General features: G+C 38.6%; 1 protein-coding gene across 6 annotated transcripts in view; it reads left to right on the top strand.

Annotated features, from left to right (window-relative positions):
• The window catches only part of LOC149256273 (uncharacterized), a 115,083-nt gene that overhangs the window by 62,845 nt on the left and 26,250 nt on the right, over positions 1–25,988 (top strand). For all 6 annotated transcript variants that reach the window (XM_089460708.1, XM_089460711.1, XM_089460712.1 and 3 more), the window contains 3 exons: positions 9,883–9,954; positions 10,065–10,231; positions 10,484–10,595. In XM_089460708.1, coding sequence (XP_089316834.1) covers positions 9,883–9,954; positions 10,065–10,231; positions 10,484–10,595 — 351 coding nt within the window. The remainder of the gene's footprint in view (positions 1–9,882; positions 9,955–10,064; positions 10,232–10,483; positions 10,596–25,988) is intronic.

Genomic DNA, 25,988 nt, shown 5'->3' with positions numbered 1-25,988 from the left:
ATATCAATAGATGTCCAAAATATCATGAATAAATAAGTATCTCATATATGTTATGAGTCCACACATGATCCAAAGCACTGAGTCTTGAGTCCTTAGAAGCATATGCTTCTAAAAGTTTACAAAAAAGTTAAAAACTGCATACTAATCAGAAAAAAATCAACAACTAAGAGTCTAAGACTCTTAAGAGTGAGAACTAGAAGCGATTCCTCCCACTCCTTCGCTTGCTTGACTCTCAAAGTTCTCCAAGTCATGAAGGCTGAAAAGAGGAGGCTCATCTAATTGAACCCATTCTGCCGCATTTGTAGCTTGCAAATCTAACTCTTCAAGGTCGATTGGTGAATGATCAATACCTGTCATTATCATGAGACATTGAAATGTGAATTAAAATTTCACTTTGAAGATTGAACTTTAAACTTTTAAAGTATGAACTAGATTATGAAACCTTCAAATTCAAGCTCTCGAATCTCACCTTGTATTTGTTTGTTGCGAAGTCGTAGATTGTAATGGACAAATACAAGGTCATTCAAGCGCTTTTGTGTCAATCGGTTGCGCTTCTTAGAATGTATTTTCTCAAACATGCTCCAGTTGCGTTCACAACCTGAAGCACTGCATGCTTGGTTTAAGATTCGAATGGCAAATCTCTTCAAATCTGGCGATCACTACCAAAGTTTTGCCACCAAAGACCTAGCAAGTGGTAAGGGTTTGTGAGTAGAAGACTAGAAGTACCAAATTAGTAAATAGTAAAAACTTAAAAAGAAAAGAAAATTTAATAAAACATTTAACATACAAAATAAAGTTTAAACAAATTTAATGAATTGATGAAGCCTTCAAGCTGGGTACCTGGCAACATCTTTGACCTTTGTCTTATAGCACTGGTATAGGCAAACAATTTAGATGGTGCCCTATAATCTTGTAGTTGGGAAAAGACACGACTTTGTTGTTCTGGATCAGGGAAGCACCTTTCCAAGCATGTCATAAGTCCTCTGCCAACCTCCCCATCCTCATTAAATTTGCTCTTATCATAAAAATATTGTGGGTTTAAGAAGTACCCAGCAGCATGTAAGGGGGAATGCAATTGCCTATCCCAACGTGCATCTATAATGTCCCAAAGAGGCGTATACTTTGTCTCATCATCCCCATATCTTCTTTTGATGGCCTCCTTTGCGAGATCCATCGCCTCATAAATGTAACCCATAGCGGGTTTGTCACCATCAACCATCCTGAAAGTTCAAGCATTCAAATTTAAAGAAATATGAAACATTGTAAATAAAAAGAAGCTTGAAATGAAATTTAAAAAATGAAAAAGTTAAAAGACTAAAAGTACCTGAGAACTCTAACAAGGGACTCCGTCACAATAATAATCTCTTCAGCATCTTTCCAAAAGCCATCATTAAACACAAGTGCAACAATTTCGATGCCTTCAGGGGTCTTGGAATGTTTAGATCCCATCCACTCAGGTCCCAAGAACATCCTCTTTAGATTTATCTTTTGATCAACCACAGATTGCAAAGATATGAAATTTGTTGCAAATCTAGTCACTGTAGGTCGAACAATTTCTTTACCTTCAGTGTATATTCTCATAGTGTATAGGACAATAGTGTGGTTGTATAGGTATTTGGTTATGGATTTGCCTTCTCCACAACCTCATGTATCCAATGAAGCTTACCAATGTCCTCAAGCATTAAATCTATGCAATGGGCAACACAAGAGGTCCAAAAAATAGTGGGGTGCCTCATCTCAAAAAGTCTACCAGCAGCCATATAATTCGCTGCATTATCGGTGACAATTTGTACAACATTTTCTTCTCCCACTTCTTGAACGACTTCCTCCATCATTTCACAGATAAGTTGGGCAGTCTTAACCTTATATGAAACATCCACTGACTTGAGAAACATTGTGCCTGCGGGACAAGATACAAGGAAATTTATTAAAGTTCTATTCCTCTGATCTGTCCATCCATCACTCATGATGGTGCACCCTGTTTCTACCCATGATGAACGAAACTCAGCTAGCACAAGCATGACATCTTCAACACTCTCTAACAACATATCTGTCCTAAGGCTCTCTGATGTAGGGGCTTTGAACCCTGGACCTGCAGCAGCAATTGCATCAATCATAGCTTGCCAATAAGGACTTCTGGCACAGTGGAAAGGTATGTCAGAATAGTACCAAAAGTTAGCAATGGCCTTCCTTGCTTGACTATGGATATTTTTTTTCCAACCAGTGCCATCCAAGGTAGGTTGGGAACCGGGTTTTGTGCGGGGAGCAAAAAAGGTGTTTATGTTTCCACCTCCACTGTTGAAGGAAGGAGTTGCTGTTGAAGGACTGCCATGGCTTTGAGTTTGACTTGGCCTTGGAGGCATGTGTGGAAAACTTGGGAACGGCATTGAGGATTCAACAGATTGAGGTGACATGTGGCTAGTGGCAGAAAAAGTATCAACTCCAACATTTCCTATTTCAGCATTTTGCTTTGCTTTCTTGGCATTATGCTGCTCTAACATATCAAGGGCCAAGGCTGCTTGGTATTGGACATTCTCGTCAACTTTGCCGCAAATACCTATATCATGGCCAGGTATTTTTGCAAGGTGGAACTTGAATCTATAAATGCCTCCACTGCATTCCTTTTTGCAAAATTTACAAAGGAGCAAGGGTTTTCTGGGATCTTGTCACAATAAGACCAAGCAAAGTCCCGCTCTCTCGGGATTGTTGTTGCTTTGAACTTGTGTTTAATTTGTGGCTTCTGTTAAGATTTGGAGTCTGGCTTCTATTTAATTTGTGGCTCCTGTGAAAGACAACAAAAAATCAAATTTAAAAATTATCCAAAAATTTAAAATATGCTAGAAATTTAAAAAATTAAATGAAGACAGAACCCCTCTTTTTCCTTTCTGCTGGACCAATGCCATCAATTTGGTCTGCCCCCAAAAGAAAACACAGGGATTTATGCTGCCAGTTCCTGCCATCAGGTAACGTCCAAAGAAAATTACAGCATATCCAAGTGTTGTTACCTTTGGGCAGCCATCTCTCTATCATAAGGCACATACAGTTTTGGAAGAAATTAGACTAATCAGTAATCAGTGATCACCCATACCTCTAACTTTGACATATGGACAAAACAGTGAAACACTCATATCTGTAACTCTGACTGGGTAGTATGGGTAGAGCATTGGGTCATCTCAGATCTGTATATGGATCAAATTCTCATACATTTCACTCCTCTGGTGTGAACCAAGATAGTCATGAAAGAAGCCTTGTAGGCTTGTACAGTATTCAGGTTTTGCTGGTAGAAATATGGTCTCTGTTGAATCAGCAGTGTATGGATCTGGTGTTAGGGAGGCCCATTAACATGTTGTCTTGCAGGAACTAGGGAGACCATTGAAACAAGCAGCGAAAAGTTGCTTATACACAGGGCACATTCATGAAGAGGATATGAACTGTTTTGATTAGCTAAAGAAGGCACACTAATCACTGCAACATAGCAGCACACTTTCCTCTTTTACAGCAGTTTGAAGGTGCATGCATCAAGAGAGGGTAACTTTTATATCTTGAGACTGCATGAGGATGCATTCTAGGACAACACATAGTAGGTGCATGCCATCATAAGACTTCGATATATATCATGCAAGAATGGGGACACACTTAGCTGGAGGTGAGTCCTGACTCCTAATGCATGTGTAGAGGTAAGTTCTAAAAGGTTGATTACTTGTTTTGAGTCTTGACATCTAACGCACACTTCAACCCATAGCCAAACTCATGCACACACCTTAGCAACAGTTACTTGTCTGTTTGGTAAGTCAAAAGGATGCAGGGTAATGAAGGTTGCAGGTGGGTTGGCATGAAGATGGTGACACAACTGTGGCTACAGAGATTTCCTATCTTTAGGAACAAATGAGAACACAATCAGTGTGAAAGGAATACATGTACTCGAGCTTGCACAACACATGTTGGCGAACTTGACAGTGTTAAGGTAGAATTTTAATGGATTGAACAGCAATATGATGGTGACTCAAACGCCGAAAACACATTAATCTTTAGGAAAGCACATTGATGTTACTTATGTCAAATTACACATTTGTAATTTACGTCGCAATATGCTCGGCAAGCGTTGTATATCTCTCCAGTTTGCAACATTGTAGATTACATATGTCGAATATGATTTGAGAAATGCATGGAGCTTGGTTAGTGTAAATAAAACCCGAGCTACCTCTTTGTTACGTCAAGGCTGGCCGCTGAAGGCTCACGCGTGACGCAGGCTCTGCGGCTTCGAATGCTGCTCTGTGGCGCTGCGGTGTCGAGTCTGTCGACTGAACAGTGAAGACTGCGGACTCGGGACTGTGCTCACTGCTATCAGTATCACTCTGCCTCTGCGCTATCAACCAATGAAACACGCACCAGTATCACCGTTAAACAATTCACGACGCATGTTATAAACGCAAACCGGAACCGAAAACCCTATGTGAAATTGGCGGGACTCGCTAAAAAATCGCAGAGTCGCGTAAATCGCAGGAATCGCGAGTCAAACTCGCGTTGACCACGAGTTAAACTCGGTCAACGCGAGTTGACTCGCCGAGTTTCAAGTCGGAACTTTTTGCCGCCGAGCCGATTCATACTCGCGATTAATCGCCAGAATCGGCGATTCCTGTTTCACTGGTCGGAATATCCTAAAACATAGCATCGTTCCAGACTTGTTCTTTCACGACTTCTTCAAAGGTGTGAGGCTCAACTTGAATCATATTGCTCATTGCTACAACATATCCCTGATACCTGCACGACTTCTTGCTTTCTCTAAAGGTTCCACAGGCAACAACATGTCTTTAAAAATTTTGTAATGTGTCATGGAGCCAAAGTGGCCTCTTTGTGGCAGGGTGATCACATGGATCCAAAGGGTCCATGGGCTCCACGGGATCATCAACAATGTCTCTTAGATTCTAGTATGGAAGGACCTTCTAGAATATCCATATCTTCAGTTTCCTTCTTAGGAGGAGGACGCAGAGGAAGGCCCCTTGCTTTTCCAAGGGAAACATCTTCATTGAATGTTACATCCCTGCTAATTTCAACCTTCCTTTGACCAAGAATATATATTCTAAATGCTTTGGAATCTTCACAATATCCAACAAATGTACTTTTTCTTCTAGTGGCTTCCAACTTGTTTCCTTTGTCTTTCTGCACATGGGCAACTAGATATCCAAAGATGACAAATGTTGGATTTGACACCCGTGAATACTTCTTCGGGAGTCTTATTGTCCAATGCTTGATGAAAAACCATGTTTTGAACATATACTGTTGTATTCGGTGCTTCACCCCAAAGAAACTTTGACAACTTTTGATCATGGAGCATAGCACAGGCAACTTCCACAATAGACTTGTTCTTTCTCTCAACCACTCCATTTTGTTCGGGATTATAGGGCACAATAGTCTCCTTCTTGATACCTTCTTGCAAAAATCCATGAAGTCTTTTGAAATGTACTCTCCACCATTGTTAGACCTGAAGACCTTAATTTTCTTCCCTATTTTATTTTCGATCAAAGCCTTGAAATCCTTTAACATATCGAAGGTTTCCTCCTTATGCTTCAAGTGATATATCCATGTCTTCCTTGAGAAATCATCAATGAAGGTTATGTAGTAGAGATGGGCACTAAGAGAATGTGCAGACATTGGTACACATATGTTAGAATGAACGAGTTGGAGGATGTCATTAGTCTTATTTTTGCTAGAGGGGAATGGTCCCATTGTCTTCTTTCCGGTGACACATCCTGGACATACTCCATCATGTTGAGCTTGAACATTAGGGATCCCAAAGACTAACTTCTTCAATTTTGGAAGAGCTTCATAATGTAGATGAGCGAATCCCCGGTGCGACAACTCACTTTGATGATTAGTATCATGGACCATTGCTAGAAGAGGTCTTCCAGTAACTCTATGGAGTCCTTTAAATCTAGATCCCAATGTGAAAGCATCTCTCATAGGAGATCCCATAGGTGAGGTAAGTATTTTTCCTTTGATGAAGGCTACCCTCATTCCTTTGTCGTCCAAGGCAGATATAGATACTAAATTCTTCTTCAACCTCGACACATGCATTACATCATGAAGCAAAACAAATTCCCTAGAGTCTAGATGAAATTTTACAAAACCAAAGCCCTTAACAAGATGAGTGGAGTTGTCTCCAAGAATAATCTTCAAATTGGATTCCCTCTCTACCAAATTAGAGAGAACCTCCTTATAACCAGAGAGATGATGAGAGGATCCACTATCAACCAACCGTCCCCAGTATCAGGGGGAGAGGAACTAGAAAGAGCAGAAATAAGGATATATTCAGATTGACTAGTAGTAGCATTCCTTTCATACCTAAAATTTCTTGAGGACGATCGCTGTCTTCACGATCATTTGAAGCATCTCTTCTTCTTCTTCCATCTCTTCCATTACGATCATTAAGGCTCTATTTGGGTCATTTTAATGGCATTCATTGGCATCATTTATTGAAGTTTCTAGGCCTGGTTTTTATTATTTTTTGTGGATACTTGTGATAGCATGAGGCCATCTTCTGAGACTCGGCCCTAAGATAATTTCAGGTCTTTGATATTAGGGTAGTGTTGGGCCTTTTGGACCTGCTAGGTAATTTTTTTGAGGCACGGATCTGTGATGCGGAGGCTTACTTCAGATGAACTGAGACCATTTTGAATCTACCATTGAATGCTCCTCTTGGACCTGTATTAGTCTCCTTTTCGAGACTAAAATTTGAGGCATAATTGATTGTACATCAGGGTGTGTCATCTGAGTTATGTTGCATACCTGTTTAAGAAACTATCTTTGCATTTATTCAAGGTTTGACTTAGGATTTAGCGCATCAAATTCCTTTTGAGAGGACAATTTGATAAGATTTGTATGGTTAGGGCTTGATCTGTTACAAAAGGTGTATAAGATTCTTGATTGACTAGTCTCAAGAGCAGAGTAAGGAGCAACGTGTTAACTGGATCATCTTAAGGAAAGGCCAAAGACTATTCATAAAGGAAAGAAAATATTAAGAGTATCTTTAGGATTGATTCCATAGGTGCAGTTTGTCTTGGATCTATTTATTAATGGCATCAATAACATCTTCAATTGTTGCATCAAACTTTGAATAAATGCTTCTCAAATTTAAGGGGTGATTTGTTCACAATTTGAAGTATTATTAGATCGAAAGGCTAACGTGAGAACTGGAAGCAATCAATGGCAGAAAGGGCATCTTCAAGTGCAGAACTCTTAGCAAAGTCTGAAGTAGATCAGTGACATCTTTAGGCATATTCTTGGCAGTTAGTGGCACAAGCAGACTTGAGATCACTCAAGGATATCTTCAGGCACAATAGTGGCACTCTCTACATTAGTAGCCTGAGGTATGAAATATGATTTGATTGAAAGGCATCATCAAGTATTACAATCTGAGAAGTGAAAATTGACAGTCTACAAGGGGCAGTTCTGTAATTAAGCATCTGAAGTATACATCAATAGTAAAGGGGCTTATTGAATACCTTTGTAAGTGGGTCATTGCCCCTGGTATGGGAGCCCATATCTATTTCTCTATTTTTTTTTATTCAGTGTGGTTGTGTGGTGCAAGGTAGGAGAGTGAAGTCTCCTTCAGGTTGGAGCCTGAAAATACTTCAGGGTGGCAGGGTGATGCTAGGGCAAGTAGGAGCTCGCAAGGTGTTGTAGCATCATTTCAATTGAAATTGATAAATCTAGGGCGTTGGAGCGTCTTTCCAGTTGGCGCTGGTAAACTAGGGTGTTGGAGCTTCTTGATAAATTGAATGCTTTTCTAGAGTACTAGGAAGTTGGAGCTTCCCCTTCAGTTGGAGTTGAGATATATTGTATATTGTTCAATGGTTTTTCTCCCAAAAGGGTTTCCACCTAAAATTTCTTGTGCACTGCTCTTGTGATGTGTTGATGATTTATGTTTTAATTTATTGTTAATACTTTGAAATTTAGTAATTGTAAGAGAAATAGTGATTCACCCCCTCTTAGTATTTTCAACAGGGTGCCCACATAAGTTTGGATCAATAATGAAAAACTTTGTTGGGAAGAATCTGTTTGTTGAAAATAGTTGTGAGAAAGGTTCCTTGATTTGTGCCTTAATCAAAGGGACCTCAACGAGTTCTTCCTTAGCATGCTCGAATTCCTATAAGTTAGGAGCTAATTCCTATAAGTTAGGACAAAATTCATATAATTTAGGATTTGTTCCTAAAAGTTAGGACAAGTTATGAAGTAGATAACTAATGTACAAAAGTGGAAGGCCAAGTTTGTTGTCTTCTAGTGCGAGTTAATTTGGGAAAAGGACAAGTGACTGAATCTCAAGTTCTAGAATTGAGATGAGACGAGTTGCATGAGTTAGTTCAACTCAGTTAACTCATCAATCACAAAATCAATTCCTAAAATATAGTTTGCTAGATTTAGCCATTCAAATTACTTATGAGGAGTGAAGGCACAATTGTATTCATTCTTGAGCATGATTTTTTGAGCTTGTGAGGGAAAGAACATGCAAGAGGAGCTTGTGCAAGTTTTGAAGAAGGAAGAATTGCCTTGGGAATATGCTAGGAAATAGGGGCTAATTCCTAAGAAATAGGAGTAGGCCATGCACTAGGAAATAGGGGCTTATTTCCTAGGATTTGCGCAAGGATTTCATGCTCATTCAGGCAAGGTAAGAAGGCAAGCAGATCAGGGGTCTTGTAGATTGTTTCAAGCTTAGTTCAAGTAGGGAGATCATTGTATTCTCTATTGTATTGTAAGAGATCTATTGCCCATTCTTCTTCAATAAGATTCTCAATCAAGTAGAGGGTTTTCCCAATTGGGTTCCCTAGAAAAATTGTGTTGTTGAATTGTGTGATTGTGTATTTAATTCTGTTCCTATTGTGCTGCAAAATAAGTAGAGAAATTCTGTGTCTATATGAAAAGAAACTAGTTTTCAGATTGTTCATATTAGCAGTTGCTAAATTTCCTGGATTTTCTACACTGTTTGTGTCATTTTATGAGATTGGTTGTTATATTTTTGCTTCTGCTGAATGTTAAGAACTTAGCCATTTTTGAACAGGCCATTTTCAACAGCTTCTTATCAGTGGAAAGACATAAGAATTTACACCTGAGATTATGTTCACACGAAAGTCTTGGTGAGAATTCACATTTGATAATGCTTCAGAAAAGTCTAAAAAATATATTGTTGAGATGATCATCTGATCAACCTTGATGAATGGGCCAATCCCTTGACCCAATCCTAATGCTAATTGGATCACCTGTTAAAATTCCTATAGTGGACTTGGGAATTGATATTTATTCCTAGATAAGACTGCCCATTAATCAACCAGAAGGTGATTAATGTGATGAAGATACACCATGAGTCAATTAGGTAAAATTAAATCCACGCAGCTAATACAAGTTTTGATTCACTGTATGGATATGGTCCTTCATCATTTTGCGTGCTGTAGGTTGAACTTAGTAGAGGTATATCATCCTCATCTTGTGCACATTTATTACTTGGTGCAAGCTTACCATGTCCTTACGATCAGGATTTCATCTGCAAATCATGAAAGTTTGGATTCACTGTATGGATATGGTCCTTTATCATTTTGCGTGCTGTAGGTTGAACTTAGTAGAGGAATATCCTCCTAATATTGTGCACATTTATTACTTGGTGCAAGCTTACCATGTCCTTATGATCAGGATTTCATCTGCAAATCATATTTGTCTGTATAGTTTTAATTTTAATAAGCAGACTTATTTGGGTTGCTTGAAAGTTGTTGCATTCTTACAAACCCTTGCATACAAGAATTGATTTTTGAACCTTCTTCAGATGCTCCTTTTTTATAATTCTAACAGTGTTGTGATTTGTCATCATGATATCTTCCCACTTGCCACATGCAGAGGGCTCTGGCTGGTATAAATCGCATAAACTTGGAAGGCCTCAGGTGGAGGGTTTTTGATTGTAAAGGACAGGTTTGACTGTGTTATTGGAACATTGTAGATCCTTTTGTCTTTACACATTTAATTTTTAAATGGATGCTTTATGATTTTCTCTGTTTAGTTGACAATTCACAATATGGCAGGTTCTCGGGAGGTTGGCATCACGGATTTCTGTCGTGTTACAAGGCAAAGATAAGCCAACTTATACACCAAACCGTGAAGATGGAGATATGTGCATTGTGATTAATGCAAAAGATATTTGTGTAACAGGAAAGAAATTGACTGATAAAGTTTATCGATGGCATACAGGGTATGTTAGTTGTTTGTGTAGTCAGTCATCTTAATCTGGAATTTATGTTACAGAAAGGTAACTTTACTGCATAATAGGGAGGAAATTGACTGGTACAGTTTATTGATGGCATACAAAGTAGGTTAGTTATTTGTGTAGACAGTCACAATACTCTAGAATTTATATTACAGATAGGGAAGTTCATGAATCTGGCAAAGTACATCTGATATATCGGGATATTTTTAATGATTGTGTTCTTTCTTGTGCATGCAGGTATATCGGTCACCTTAAAGAGAGGACTTTGAAGGATCAGATGGCAAAGGATCCAACGGAAGTGATTCGCAAGGCTGTATTCCGCATGTTACCAAAGAATAAGTTGCAAGATGTGAGATATCCTCTCGATGTGCTTCAATTCTAGCTTTTGACAAATTCTAAGTTCTAAGAATCACCATCAATATTTGAGAGGTCAGAATGTTTTGATGCTTTAACATTACAAGTTTTTTTGTGTTAAGATATATATATATATATATATTTTGTCTAACCCACGGGGATTTGAACTTTGAATCTCATGCTTTACATATTACTTCATAACAAGGCAATTGCCAATTGAGCTACACCGTGTGGGCCTTTGTGTGTTAAGATATTGAATTTAAAATTATTTTTCTATTTTTCTTGAGGTAGTAGAGAATGTGCTTATAGGCTTGAACCAGATTTTTGACTATATGTCCTTGTTAGACATGCAACCTTGATGAACGCGGGGTAGTAGCTTCTGGGGTTTTATTTTAACTCTATACCTCTAATACCCTGGTTATGGTGGTTACTGGTCTGCTTATAACCCATTACAAATTTGTTGCAACCAGTACTTCTAAAAGTTTATCTTACATTACTTTGACATGGCATTACTTTTAAATACATTAAGAGATGGGAATGCAGTACCTAATTGGACCTGTTGACCACTACGTGTCAACTACCCATAGCAGTACACCCCCTTTTTCGCAAAAAGGGACAGCGCTAGATCGACATGTCCATGCCATTCGACTGTCATCATCAGCCCGATCATGTTATGTTGTAAACCCAGTTTGCATGTGTAAATTGTAAATAATCTTAGCAGATCTGAGTCATGTATGTAAATTGCCTAGGCAAACCTAATTTTCTAGTGATAATCTACGTTCCGGAAGGTTTTTTGTCTCACCGATCCATGATCGGCAGAGTTTTCCTTCAGCCTAACCCCAAAGCCGGAATGAATTTTGTCATTAGAATCTTAGGGGAATCCTAGTGTGCTTCGAGTCTATGTAAAAGTAATTTGGAAATAATTCTAACTATTTGGTTAGGTTATTACAAATTGCTTGATCTGCTAGATTATATTTGTGTCGCAGAACTGGGTGGTTTATGAGGGTCTATGTCAAATGGGTTTTCCCCTTTGAGATGTAAAATTGTAAAAGTCATGATGTAAAGTGTCTTGAGGGTTAGAAAATGTTTTAATCCCCTCATAAGTCCTAAGTCCTAGGTCCTAGATGATTTTTTCAAAGGCTAAGTTCGAGGATCCAATAAAAATAATAAAAAATAATAAAAATTAAAAATTAAATATATATATATATATATATATATATAATAAATAATAATAAAAAATTAAAAATAATAAAAAATAATAATAAATTTAAAAATTAAAAAGTAAATTAAAAATAAATAAAAATTTGAAAAATAAAATAAAATAATAAAATAAGTCAAAATTTTGAGAAAATAAATGCAAAATTTAAATTTTTAATATATTAAAATGCATTTAAAAATTTTGACGGATGAGATTAAAAGGGATTTTGATCCTCATCGACGGTCGAGATCATTTTGACATGGATCATTCGAACTAGCCGTTGGGAAATTTTCTTTTAAATAGAGTGTCAGGAGTCATTTGAGATGAGATTCGATCTTAGAGTCATGTGCTAAAGAAAGCTCTCTTGTAGTCATTTTTTGTGCAATAAAGAAAGACTTTGGGGTTGAAAATCTTGCTGGTGTTATTCTTCTGGAAATGCTGTAAGATGTTTTATTTTTATGCATAATTTTATTTTCAGCCATTGATAATAGCTCGATGAAGATTGATTTAGGCACAGGTATCTTGTCTGATTTCTGGGGTTTGAATGATAGTTTAGATTATGAAATATAATGGCAGGTATCTCCATTTGATCTGAATTTCACTGTTGTTTTCTCCCTCTATGTTAATGGTTGATTTAAGCTGTGCAGGATATCTTTAATTTTGAGTTTACCGGCCGTTAGGGGAAGTCCTCGGCTGAACCAACCAACTCCCGGATTGCGTTTCCTGAAAGAGCCTAGTCAGTTTTAATCCCGGGCTTATCATTAGAATTTTTGTTGCAGATGCATGAAGGGTTTTCTGAAGCACCTCACATTAAATTTAAAATTCTGAAAATATTTCTGTGGCATAATGGCAAATCTGGCTATTTAGAGCCTTTAATTTGTAATTACTGTAATTATTTAGCTGGCTTTTGTTAGGGTTTTAGGTTTCTTCCTTGCACATGTTGTTTCTGGGTGTTAGGTTTTTTGTTATTGCAGGTTACAGGTTTGAGAAGAAATTTTTGTTTGAAGCCAGATCTAGGCCTTGGAGGGTAAGATCTGGCCTCAGGATCAGTTCTTGCAGGGTTCTTCTGAAGAAATTCGAGGCTCTCCAAGCTATCTATCTGCTGGGGTTTTAGTTCTGGCTGTAAAATTTACTTCAAATCTAAATGCAGGGTGATTTAAAATTTACTGGAGAATTTGGAGGGTTTTCTGATCTATCTTTCTGCTGCTGCCTGGGGTTTTATTTTACAAGAGAATTTTCAAATTTTTTTTAGAGGGAAAAATCAGGCGGCAGGATTGCTTCCTCACCTCCACCCAGCTTTCTCCCAATAACCAGTATTATGCTGTTGCCACACCTGTCCTATTTCTTCCAAATTAAAACCCTAGCTTCCATCAATCTCCACGCAGCTATGTTGCAGGAAACGTGGTATAGAGGTTCGTTTCCGTACGGAAACGGGTACGAAACGCAGAAACACGTTTGGTACGGCCGTGAAACGCGTTTCCGGTCGTACTGCCACGTTTCCCGAAACGGAAACGTGGCCAGTACGGCCGTAAATGTGTTTCAGGGCTGTACGACCCACGTTTCCTCATTAACTTGTGTTTTTATTTTTTATTTTTTTAATTTACTTTTAGGGTATGTTAGTGACTTCTTGTTACTTCTAGATGCGTGTCTAAAGTTATAAAAGTGAATTTTTTTCCCTAGTGTTGATATGCAGTTCATCAGGAAGTTTGAGGGATATGCAGTTCATGGTAATGTTAAATTCTTAAAGTAAAAGTGATATTCTCCTTTATTTTTCATTTTCATCCTTTTACTTAAATTTTTAACATTACCATGAAATGACTCGGGATGTTTGAGAGTGGTTTCGCCCTCATTGGATTTCATATGGAGAAAGTAGAATTTTAGATCTCACTCAAAATCCAGCAGACTTATTTGTTTTTCAAGATTTGAGGATTGGAGGGATTGCAATGTTTCCATTGGATTTTATCATGTACTAGGGTATGGAACTTGTATTTAATCAAGAGAACCAAGCCCTCTATGCAGGGGAAACTCCCAATAATCAAGATCATGTAGGGCACTAGGGTATGAAACGTGTATTTAATCAAGAACACTAAGGTCGTTCGACTATGTAGGAGGAGACTCCCAATACAACAGTGGTCCTTCTAAAGAATGGGATGTGGATGCATAAAATCCTGATTTGGATCTCTCTCTTGTAGCCTTATAGTCTTTATTGTACTTGCAGCCTCATATATTAATATAAATAAAGGCTGATTTTGAGATTTGGATATATAATAAAGGTTGCTTTTGGATATTCCGATATTTTTATTTTCATTATGTGATCATTCATGAGTAAATGTGATGTAAATTAAATCTTAATGTTTAAGTGTAATAGATTATAATGTATCATTTATGCTTTATGATTGCACATATATATATATATATATATATATCTATATATATATATATATATATATATATATATTCGTGTTTCCCTGTTTCCAAAATTTGGGGAGGTCGCGTTTCGTATCGCTTCCCGTTTCGGAAACTCCTACCCGTTTCCCTGTTTCGTGCAACTTAGCCACGCAGTCTCAACCTTCACGCAGCTGCATTCTTCCATCTCTCCCATAGTCCATACCCTGTCGCTGTCTTGCCCATCTATCCGTCGTTTCTCTCTCAGCTCTCCATCAAACTTGCAATACCCTCTCTCTGCTGCGTTTTCTTCCTCACGCTGCCACTCAATCTGCTCCAACGTTCTCTACCTTTCTTCGCTGCCATCCCTGCAAAAAATCTGCGTTATCCATCTGCCAAAACCTCAGCTTCATCCAGCTCATTCCCTCATCCCCGTGGCTCCCTCGCTGTTGTCCAAAACCAAACCTGCGTCAATCCTTTTCTCCACAGTGTATTACTCATTCACTGCAATCATACCCACGCCCATCCTCCATCGAAACCCTCTCGCTGCCCGCTGACTTCCCTTTCAGGCAGCTATTGCTTCACGCCGCCTCATCCCCTCCGTCGTCTAGTTGCTCAGTCTCCTCACGCAACTGTTGTCACCTTCACACAACAAAACAAATAAAGAGTTTTTTCTATGCGTGGGTAAGTTTTAGGGTAAGCATTTGATTTTATGTTTATTTTATGCATTAAGTTAGATTTTTTTTTTAGCATATATTTACCTTTTTTTTATATAAATTGTGTTTTAATATATGAACAATAAAAAACGTAAAATTTCCGATTTTCATTTTTACTATTAGGTGTTAGCTTTAGATCAGGTTTTAATTTTTATTTAGCTTATAGTTTTAGTTTAGATTTTAATTTTAGTTTTGTTTTATTTAAAAAAAAAATCATAAATGGCTTAAAAATAAAAAAGGTTCCTTTTCATTTTTTTTGATCTTAGTTTAAAATTTCATAAAATAAAAAAAAGTTAAGGGTTAGTCTTTAGGATTTATTTAGATTTAAATTTTATTTATTTAGATTTTAGTCTTGTTTTATTTTAATCTTAGAATTTTATAAAAATATAAAAATATATAATTTTTTTTTTTTTTGAAAAGGCTTAACAAAAAATTGAAAATTCATTTTTGGCGTCTTTCGTGGTATCTATGTTCCACTCTTCTATAGTTAAATGAACTTAAATGTTTATTTGAAGTTAGCTATGTGAAAGTGGTAACTGGTCAGCATTTAAATTTTATGATCATTTAAAGAATTTGATTTTTCTTGAAGTTTAATTGCTGGAACATTGTTAAAACATTGTGCATTTATCGAACATCTTGCATCGCTTGGGTTATTTGATGATAAATGATTGTTTTACATGGTTTATATTTCTGTAGCATTTAATAAATAATCATTTAATCATTCACTCCGTAAGGCACTGGTACATTAATTCCTAAAATCAATCAAGTTCTGGTTTCACCTTGCTGTGTCTCCCAACCCAATTGGTCCACAGTTGGTCTTCCTTCATCCCATAGGGTCTACCCCCCTTAGCCTCGGGAGACGACTTAAATGGAGAGATCGGGGATCAGGGTGACAGCCCTCGGTCTGAGCGTTGTCGTGACAATTTGTGCGACAACAGGACCCATAGACATCTACAGTGTTGTCAACTAATTGAAGGTTTGATCTTCTAGCTACGTAGAACAACATATTTCTCCAATTTTGACTTGGAGTTACGGTATCTGCAGGCTTGATTGAAGAGTGAGGATGCATGGGAGATAGCCTTTATTACTCAAAAGGGTGGTATGAATGGATGGTGATGCTATTCCAACCTGCCAACCTATTGACTAAATTTAGGAGGTTGATGTATGGTATGCTCAAGCCTTATATGGATGTCTTTCATTGTCTATCTTGATGTCATATTGATATACAAAAAGACATGGACAAAGCCATCTATAACAGGTTCGAATTTGTGATGATGGAATCAAGGAAACATGAGCTTCAAGTGATATTGACGAAGAGTTCATTTTCCACAAATTGGATTCTCTATTTGGGCTACATAATCAAAGAATATGGGGTTCACATTGATGTAGAGAATATGTGGTTCATAGTTAATGGCATACACCAGCCTCTCCAACATGGTTGCTAAGTTACCTATGGATGATCAATTTTCCTTCAGAATTGCAATACTTGACATCATGCTTATTGAAAATGTAACTAGTTTCGGTCTTCATAATTGTTGTTGTACTCATTTCAATATGTATCCTATGTAACAAACAAAAGAAGAAAAGGAAAAGGTTATTATTTTAAAACATGGGTTTCACGCTCTTTATTGATGGTCTTCTAGGTAAAAGCATGTTCTTCATGCTTCTAGGGTTTGTTAGGTCTTAGGATTTATTGTCATGAGTCAAAGGAGGCAACATCATGTTTATAAGACCCTTCCGGGCAAAATGTAACTGGAAAAAGAATTATTTTTGAGTCTAGAAAGTCCTGAAAACTCCAAAAGTACAAGTTGTCCCCAATAGCTTCAAGTCAGCCTAAAGGAGGGAATTCGACCCCTTGGAAACGCTATATAAAGGAGAAGTTTGACCTCATTTGTGACTCACTCACCAAGAAGTTCAATCTCACAAGAAGTTCAATCTGTAGTTGGGAGAAGTAGTAAAGGAAGAGAGAAGGTATAAAAGGCTAGAGAAGTCCAAGAAGGAAGCAAATTCTTTGTTTTTGGGCTCTATCTCTTTCACACATGCGAAATCTAGGGTTTTTGCAGCTTCCTAGAAAGGCCGAAATTATGGATTCAAGTTGCAGGTGCAACATCAAGTTGCAGGAAGAGCGAGTATTCTGTTTGGACTTTGTTGACCTTGGGAGGAATCACTTTCATCAAAGGAGGATTGTTGGAAGAGCTGTCTTAGGGTTTTCATGCAACTGCTGCAGGATCGAAGTTGCAGTGTTGAAGCTGGTAGGTCGAAGTTGCAGTTTGAAGCTGGTTGGTGCTAGATCAAGGAAGGACTTGTTGGAAGGGCTGACCTGGTACTTGGAGAAGGACTTGGTCTAGGGTTTGGGTCTTTGTTGTCTCACTGAAAGCAGATTCTATAAGAAGAGAAGAGTTTCCTGGGTTTTCCCCTTGGAGGGGTTTTGCCCTGGCTGAGAGCCTAATTTCTGTGCTCTTTGTTATTGCTATTTCTGTTTGTGATATTTGTTTGATGAAAATATCTAAGCAAATAACACGAAAAGACTAACTAAGTTCACAAGCAAGTAGTAAGGTTAAGGAAAATTGATTTAATAAGCTGCCACCTTAAATTTTCCAACAATGCTACTCTTGAACACCTTAAAAAAAGGAAATAAAGAATTTAATTGGACCAATAGATAGTAGCAATTCTTTGACACATTAAATAGGCGAATGTGCAATGCATCGGTGCGAGCACTATGTGACGTCAACCTACCATTCAAAGTAGACTCATTGCATTGAGATATGCCATGGAAGCCCTGGTCACCCAACAATGCATACAATTGTTATTTTACTTGGAGATATATTTTGATGCATTGATCAAGTCCCCAAGATATGATAAAGAGATGCAAAAGATTATAAAGGTGGTAAAGCACCAATGACTCTGCTTGTCGTCCATGCTAACCACAAGCAAGAACATTGATGTGCCTCCAATTGGTCATCGACTTATAGTTATTTTAATTTAGTGATCAAGTATAAGAAAGGAACACAAAATCAAGTAGTTGATTTCCTATTTGGATCGCTGATTACAACACTTAAAACCTTGATTGAACTTGAAGAGTTCAGTACTCTGTGCCTTGTTGACAAGGACTCCAACAACATCATCGAATCCTTGAGGAAGTCAAATGGATGTGGAATCAATGGAATACAAAGATTGTCTACTTGAGGGTGATTTTATGTAGAAACTTGACACACTGCAAGCGAGCTTTTTATTTTAGAGTGCTAAAGACATTAGTCATTTCACAAAGACACTCTTGTTGGCGTAAGATAGGACAAGATGTATAAAGATATATCCAAGGGTGTACATCATTCTACATGTTGATGTTAAATTTTTGTAAACCTAGCATCCAACATTTAAATTCCTAGTAGAAAAGTTGATCTAGTGATTTAAATGCACAACTAGATTCCTAACACAAAAAAGTAGCAGAAAGAAAAGAGTACCAATCTCAATCAACAAAATGGTACAAATTTTGCCCAATCCGAGTTCTTAATTAAGCTCTGAAGTTATTTGGCCTACCTTCCTGGGAAAATGGCCCAAATGAGGAATTACTTACAACACTTGATGTGATCCGGCTGATCAAGCCTCCTTGGATCTCCTTGTTGCCCCTTCCTCCGAGCCAACACACTCACTGAGAAGCCTCTCTCAATCTTTCGCTGTATTATGTCTTCTCCTTCTCCCTAGCCTTTCTTTTATACATTTACATTGAGCTAAATCCTTAACCCTAATAAGTGATTGACTAATGAGATTAGATCTCGCCTCACTTGAAATCAAGGGCTGAGATTAAACCATATTCACTAAAGTGATTTACTTTATTTTTCCTAAGTTTATTTTAGCTCAAGTAGCCAACATAATAATTATGTGCTTTTTGTTAGACTTAGGCTAAGTTACATAACAAATTGCTCACTCTAGAGCAAGTGTTCTAAGGAGATCTTGGGTGACTTCTACATGCTTAGACACTTAGTCCCATACAAAATTACTTGCTTGAGCTACAAACGTCAACACTCCCTCTTAGTTGGAGAGGTACTTTTGTTAGACACCTAATCCTACGGGATTGAGCTAAATTATGTAAATAGAAAATTGGAATAGGAAAAGACCCTGGAATGTGAATCCCAAGGGTCACCATTCTAGTTGTATATATGACATTCATCTTAATGGAATAAAATCCTTCGGGAGTTACCATCCTGGCTTGACATGGTTTCAGAGCACAGGTCCTGAAATTGGCATTCCTCTTCCCTTGTAACTCCTCTTCCTTCTGCTCATTGTTTAACTTGTCTCTTTGTTGATTCCTCACCTCAGCAGAAACACCCATACAAGCCTGTTCAATCCCTCACGATGCGCTTGTGTGGTTAGGTTTTTTGTTCGATAGTGTAACTCCTTTCTACCACTGACACCTTGCCACCCTGTCAACATTGACGCTTGTCTACTCATGTGACTTACAAACATTCACGCTTGATTTCTCAACGTCCACAACTGTTCGACTTCGACAATAACACTTAATGCTGGGTCAATTTGTGGTGTTTCACTCCAGGGCTTCCTTTGTTAACATGGTAACGAATCCTGTAACAATTGGTTTCATGAGCGTAATGGATTTCTCTTGCAATGGTAATGATCCTGCGATATCGTCTCCATGACTGTGAGCATAATGCCGTTTCTCCAATATTGTGGGCATAATATATTTTCTCTTGTACGAAGGCATAATGTCTTTGAGCCTGAGACATCATCATAAGCATTTATTCTCAGAGTAGAACTCTCGCAATTAACACTTTTTCCACTATTCATGTTTGAACTAACCGGTAACACATCAAGACGAGGAGTGATTTCGATTAGCAAGAAAGCAATTTTGTCTAACGTTGATTCATTGTCACATCGGGGTTCAAGGGACACTCTTCCGCTAGTCCAATTGGGAAACCCGTGAAAACAATTGCATGAACTAGTGTTGATGTGGGGTGGGGGTATTCAAGTTAGAGATATCTCCATCTCCATTTACCAACAACACAAACAACAACAACTTTGGAGAGTTTAGCAAACCCTTGGGTGTATGAGTATATGCTTATTGCCTCTCTGTGTTGTGGCTGAGGTCATTTATACTTTGAAGTTATAACTGCTTATTGTTTCTCATGAATTGAATTTTTTCAAAGGGACAAGTTATCATTTATAATGTGTTGTAGACTGAGAGGCATCCATTTTCAATCCTAATTGCTTAGGTGAACTAAGTTTGAGAATATTTTGTAGTGAGTTTACTTATAAGGATGCATTCTCTCATCCCCATTGTTGGCGTGGTGTTGACTGGAAAAGAAAATTACCATGAATGGTCAAGAAAGATCAGGCACATAGTTATCTTCAATGACCTATGGAAAGGTGTCTGCGAAGAAGAAGGTGTCACTTTGCTTGCTAAGCCCACATTAGATAAAGAGCTCGGCATATGGGAGAACAAGAACAACAAGGCATATGCCTTGATTATTGCTTATGTAAGTGAAGAGTTGAGTCACCATATTATTCTAATTACAAATGCTTTTGATGCATTAAAGAAGTTGAAAGACTTATATGACTCACTCACAACTGGAGGTAGTTCAATTAATAATCAAGCTCTTCAACTTGGAGTTGAAGGATGATGATCTTGTTACCGCTCAATCTAGCAAGGGTCCTAGGAGGGGTTCCAAAGGGGCAACTACTAGACCAAGTGGCAACAATGGGGCAACGACCCACTGTCACCTCAATCGATGTCCCTTGCTCTTTATGGACTTTCGCCAATGGGAGGAGTCCCAGTATGAGGGAAATCACTATGAATGGTAAATCAATGCTGGACTAGGTAGTGATTTCGAGAGCCCATTCAGAGGAGAGACTCAAATTATGGGCTTGCTTGTGTTAGAAGTGTTACCGCTCAAACTAGCAGGGGGCCTAAAAGGGACTCCTAAAGGGACAACTGCTAGATCAATGACAACATTGGAGACTTAGCCCACTGTCACCTCAGCTAAGACTCCCTACTCTTTACAAACTTTCACCAATGGGAGGAGACCCGGTATATAGAAAGTCACTTGTGAAGGATGAATCAACAAATGAATGTGAAGTGACCTTAATGATCCTTTTCCTAGAATGTGGTTAAGAATGGAGCTTGCTTGCTCTTCAAGCAAGGTACAAATCTTTCTAGAAGGAGGTGAATAATTTAGGGCTAGGTTAAAGGGATATGCCTTGTAAAGGAGTTTCCCAATCCCTAAAATCCTTATTGGACTTGGTTTATGCAGTGGTTCTTGAAGAATTGACTTTTCAAAGGTATGGGATCACATAGGACCAAGTGGACCCAACCTAGGTTAAGGGGAGGGAGTATAGCAATCAATGATGATCTTAACCTAGACAAGGAAGGGGGAAGGATCAAAACAAGAGTTCTCACTTGGAGGTGTCAGCTTGATCCTATGAGGTACTAGCCTAGGGAACACCAGGGCAAAGTTTGATCTCAAAGCTAGGGCTTGGGATATCTCACAATCCCACCGTCATAATTTCTTCAAATTTGGAGGAGACCTTGAGGACACACCAACACAGTAGAGGCTAGGCGATTGAATACTTTGTCGGGAAAGTGATGCCCTAGGTGGCCCAATGTGGCTAGACCTAGAATGAAAAGGGAAAGGTGAAGAAAAATGGTTCTTTGAGTGACCACCTATTGGTAGACCAGTGCTTAATCCCTTGGGGAGATTGGAGTCTAGGAGAATGATGAGAAAGGACTTTGTTTCTCGATCAAGGAGGCCTCAAGGACTACTTTGCTTGGCCTTTAGGGCAAGCAGAAGTGACCTTAAAGCTTTATACTTCACTTTGCAAAAAGAGATGGCTTATCAAGATAAATTCAATGGTAGAATTATCCCTAGGAGATTTCATTCAACGTACATGGCCCATACATTGAGAGATGCTATATAAAAACAATAATTCCACAATTTCGCAATTATGCAATGCAACAATTAGCCCTAATATAGCAAAAATCCCATTCTAATGCATGTGACAAAGTAAAACAAAAATAACATTAAATGTGTGTACTTACATGTAAGAGAACATATCCAACCATCAACATATTTGCCGATAAAGAAACTCCAAGATATGAAAGTCCAATCCAAACATCAAAATTCATAGGAGTTCAAATTACCTAATTTGAGCCTATATTAGCCCATCAACTAAAATAATGTGCAAATAACTATCTTTTGTTGACAAGCCCACCAAACTAGCTCATAAACAAAATAATAAGCCTCCCAAGGGGTCAAATAATTAATAATGCATGTTGTTGGGTTCTCTAAGAGGCTTGATGAAGTCCATAAGTGCCAAAATGATGAATTGGACTTCCAAAAGTAATGGACAAGGGGTTGGCCCCTTGTTCTCCACATAATAAACTTGTGGTGCTACCTATGTCACATGGTTCGAGTTCGACAACGATTAAGTTCGATTCGAATTCGAATTTTCCGATCAGGTTCGAATGAGGTTCGGCATTAGGTTCGACTATACATATTTTTCAATATATATATATTTATATATATATATATATATATATCTATATATGACAAAATAATAGAAAATTCAAAATCGATCCATAAACACATGAATACAAATATGTCTGCGTTTTTGTTGGCAATGGCATATTAAGATTCGAATTTAAATAAATGATAAAATAGTGAAATTCAAATATAAATAAAAATGGGTGAATCATACCACTGCTCAGTGCTATGTTTATTACCAGACTTTTCAGTATTTATATCAGACCTTTAATTAGTTTAGCAGTCCTCCAAATTTTAATAAAATGCCAAACAATGTACTAAGTTAAAGTTTGAACAATGGGTGAATCATACCACTGCTCAGTGCTATGTTTATTACCAGACTTTTCAGTATTTATATCAGACCTTTAATTAGTTTAGCAGTCCTCCAAATTTTAATAAAATGCCAAACAATGTACTAAGTTAAAGTTTGAACAATGCAAATAACCTTCCAATTATATAAGATGACGACTGATTAGTTTTTAGGCCACTGTTAGATGTATTATGACACTGTACAGTGGCTACCAACCGGATGCATTTACATATGATATAATGATTAATTATGCTTGCAAGACAAGGAAGCTTGGAGGCGCACTTCAGTTCTTGGATAAAATGAAAGAAGGGATTAAGCCTCTGTATGGTACTTATGCTCATCTCCTTAAGGGAATCCTCTTCGACAGAGATTTTGAGGAAGCATATTCATTCCTGATTCAACAGAGTGGAACGGATCCCAATTTGGATTCAGTAAACTATGAGTATTTGATCAGGATTTGTCACAAAGTAGGCCTAGAGGAAGAAGCACGCCATCTTTTCACAGAGATGAAAGCTAAGGGTTTGGAACTTCTAGATGACAAATTGTACACACAGATTTTACATGAGAACAATGAGCCAAAACCGATTTGAAAACAATTTAGTACAAGTGTTGATTTTCCATTTAATATGGATATCCATCATTGCTATACCAATAGATTCAGCTGAGTTTACTGTAGGAATGTCACATCATTTCAGGTATGCACCAAAGGCGTTTCTCAGTAAGATAATTTTGTAGCATTCGCTGCACATCGAATGCGGGAGTCATGATGGCTTTTGGCCTGATGGTAAATTTCATAGGAACTTCAAAAAAGATAGTTCCTCGATTTCAGCTGTAGTGCATGAATGTTCATAGGTAAAAATCGATCCATTATTCAAATCATGCAGAAAATCTGAGCATGCAGATGCAGATGTTCGATAAAACTGCCAAAAAAACCATCGAACCTAAAAAAAACCGTTGAAATTCGCGTTAAAATACGTACAGGTTCGATTTTTCAGGTTCGATTAGGTTCGAATTCGTTCAGGTTCGCCGTTCAGGTTCGACTTTCAGGTTCGGCGAACCTGAACGAATTTCAAATTTTTTTCGAGGTTCGCCGAATTTCGAACCTGAACCTTCAGGTTCGCCGAACCTTGTGACATAGGGTGCTACTAATGGTTGTGAGGGCACACAAGTGACCTCATGGGTCTCCAAATGAGTCGAAGATGCTTGTAGTCCATCTGTAAGGGCTCAGATGATGGTGTAAGTGATGCCACATTAGCATACAAGTCCTGGGTCATCTGCCAAGTGCATGGTACAACTGTGGGGATCGCTGAGCAAAGGTGAACTGGGTGCCTGTTCCTCGTCCAATAGGTGAATCTTGAGCAATCTCTAAACATCTTTGGGGATCCATGGAGTGCTGTCTACTGCTGTGGAGGTCCATGGCTCTCAACACACACCCTACATGTGCCAATGTAGCCCTCTAGAGGGTTAGGACACCGTATAGGCAGACCAAACCCAAGATAGAGACCATCTGCAATCCTGCGTAAGATCCAATGCGTCCCCTAGCCTTCCAGAACAAAAAGTCATTAAGGAAATTGAGTAAAAGAGCTTACAAGTCATGGACAACAGGTGGGGACTTCATAATGGCATGCCCTTCCATAATGGGCTTTGGCATGTGCTAATGTCTCCAAGCTCCAAATGGGGTTAACCAAGTATCCCATTAGGTGGTTTCTACTTCTAAAGGGGATAATATGTCCAAGGTACATCCTTTAAAAGGTGGTGGCATGTGATAAAGAGATGAATGGAGCAAAGAATGAAAAGGGGCAGCCCTGGATTAGATGCTGGGGTACAAGGGTAGCTAGTAAAAGGGAAGCCCACATTTGGGTATATAATGTATAGGAGGGAGCAAATGTGGTACATGAGGTGCCTCGACCTTGATTTTTCCACCCTTCTCCTTTTATGATTTTTCTTTAATTAACTGCTCAGGGCTCAAGGGGTAAGAGCATGATGTGTGAGATATAGTAATGGATACCCCCTTTAAGGTAGGGCAGTTCATTGCCCACAAGGGGTTGGGACAATCATGGGTTCCTAAATGATAAGGAGGCTCATCTAGGGCCTATAACAACTAGGGTGATGGCCATGATGATGGGGTAGAGCTCATGTATTGGCTTTTTCCGACGTGCTAAATGTGTTTTTCCCGACCATCTTTTGCATTTTGTGGTACATTTTCCCGTTGAATGTGGCCAATTATGCTTTTACTTTTCTTTTCAGTTGCATCAACCTCCGGGGCATCATTCCAAGCCCAACCCAAGGTGTGGGGAAGGGGAAGGGGGAAGCTAACCCTGTGTGGACCCAGTGGAGGAATGTGGACCCAGGTGGGAGAAGTGATGAATGAGGTTATAATGAGTGGAAGGGGAGTAATATATATGGATGGGGGAGTGGGACCACACAACCATAATCAGGGTTTCCCATGTAATACCATCCCTAAAGCCAAAGGGTCAGTAAAAGAGATCCCATGGGACTAGAATCCAAGGTTAACATCCAAAAGGGGTTTAGGAGACAAGAGCACAGACCTAGCCCATTCTTTCCGCTGAATCTCCCCATTAATCCATGCCCAGAAGTGTCCATGATAAGCAAACTACAATACTCAATTACCAAATGACAAGGCATACCTTTAGGTTTGGGAGGCCCATCTTCAAACATACGATCATGGAAGATGGGTGAGAGACCACATGGCTGGCTTGGGTGGCGGAGAAATGGCACAACGAGCTAGTTGGTGGCTGCAAGGTGTTGCCAGTTGAGGACCATCTTGGAGAAAGTTTTTCTCCTAGGGATATTACGCATAATATGGTGGGTAACATCTGGCTCCAACTGGGACGTGATCTCTCGAATAAGTGGATGAAGCTACTACTCGAATGGGAGGTCACGAGAACTCCAACAATCTCTTGGTTATTGTAGACTTGTTACCTGCACATATAATAGATGAAAAACATGGGGCAACATGATTTCACGACGTCTCATGATCGCACATGCTTGGATTAGACCCATAAAATCAAGGTCGTGATGAGAGGGGAACGAGACCACACAACCATAATCAGGGTTTCCCATGTAATACCATCCCGAAAGCCAAAGGGTTCGTAAAAGAGATCCCACGGGACTAGAATCCAAGGTTAACATCCAAAAGAGGTCTAGGGGACAAGAGCACAAACCTAGTCCATTCTTTCTGCCGAATCCCCCCATTAATCCATGCTCATATGTGTCCATGACAAGC

This window comes from Pinus tabuliformis, chromosome 7 (assembly GCF_031772625.1).
Source record: "Pinus tabuliformis cultivar Carrire ecotype Pingquan chromosome 7, CPIR1, whole genome shotgun sequence".
NCBI classification, from domain to species: domain Eukaryota; kingdom Viridiplantae; phylum Streptophyta; class Pinopsida; order Pinales; family Pinaceae; genus Pinus; species Pinus tabuliformis.
This window is presented reverse-complemented; position numbering and strand designations above follow the sequence as displayed.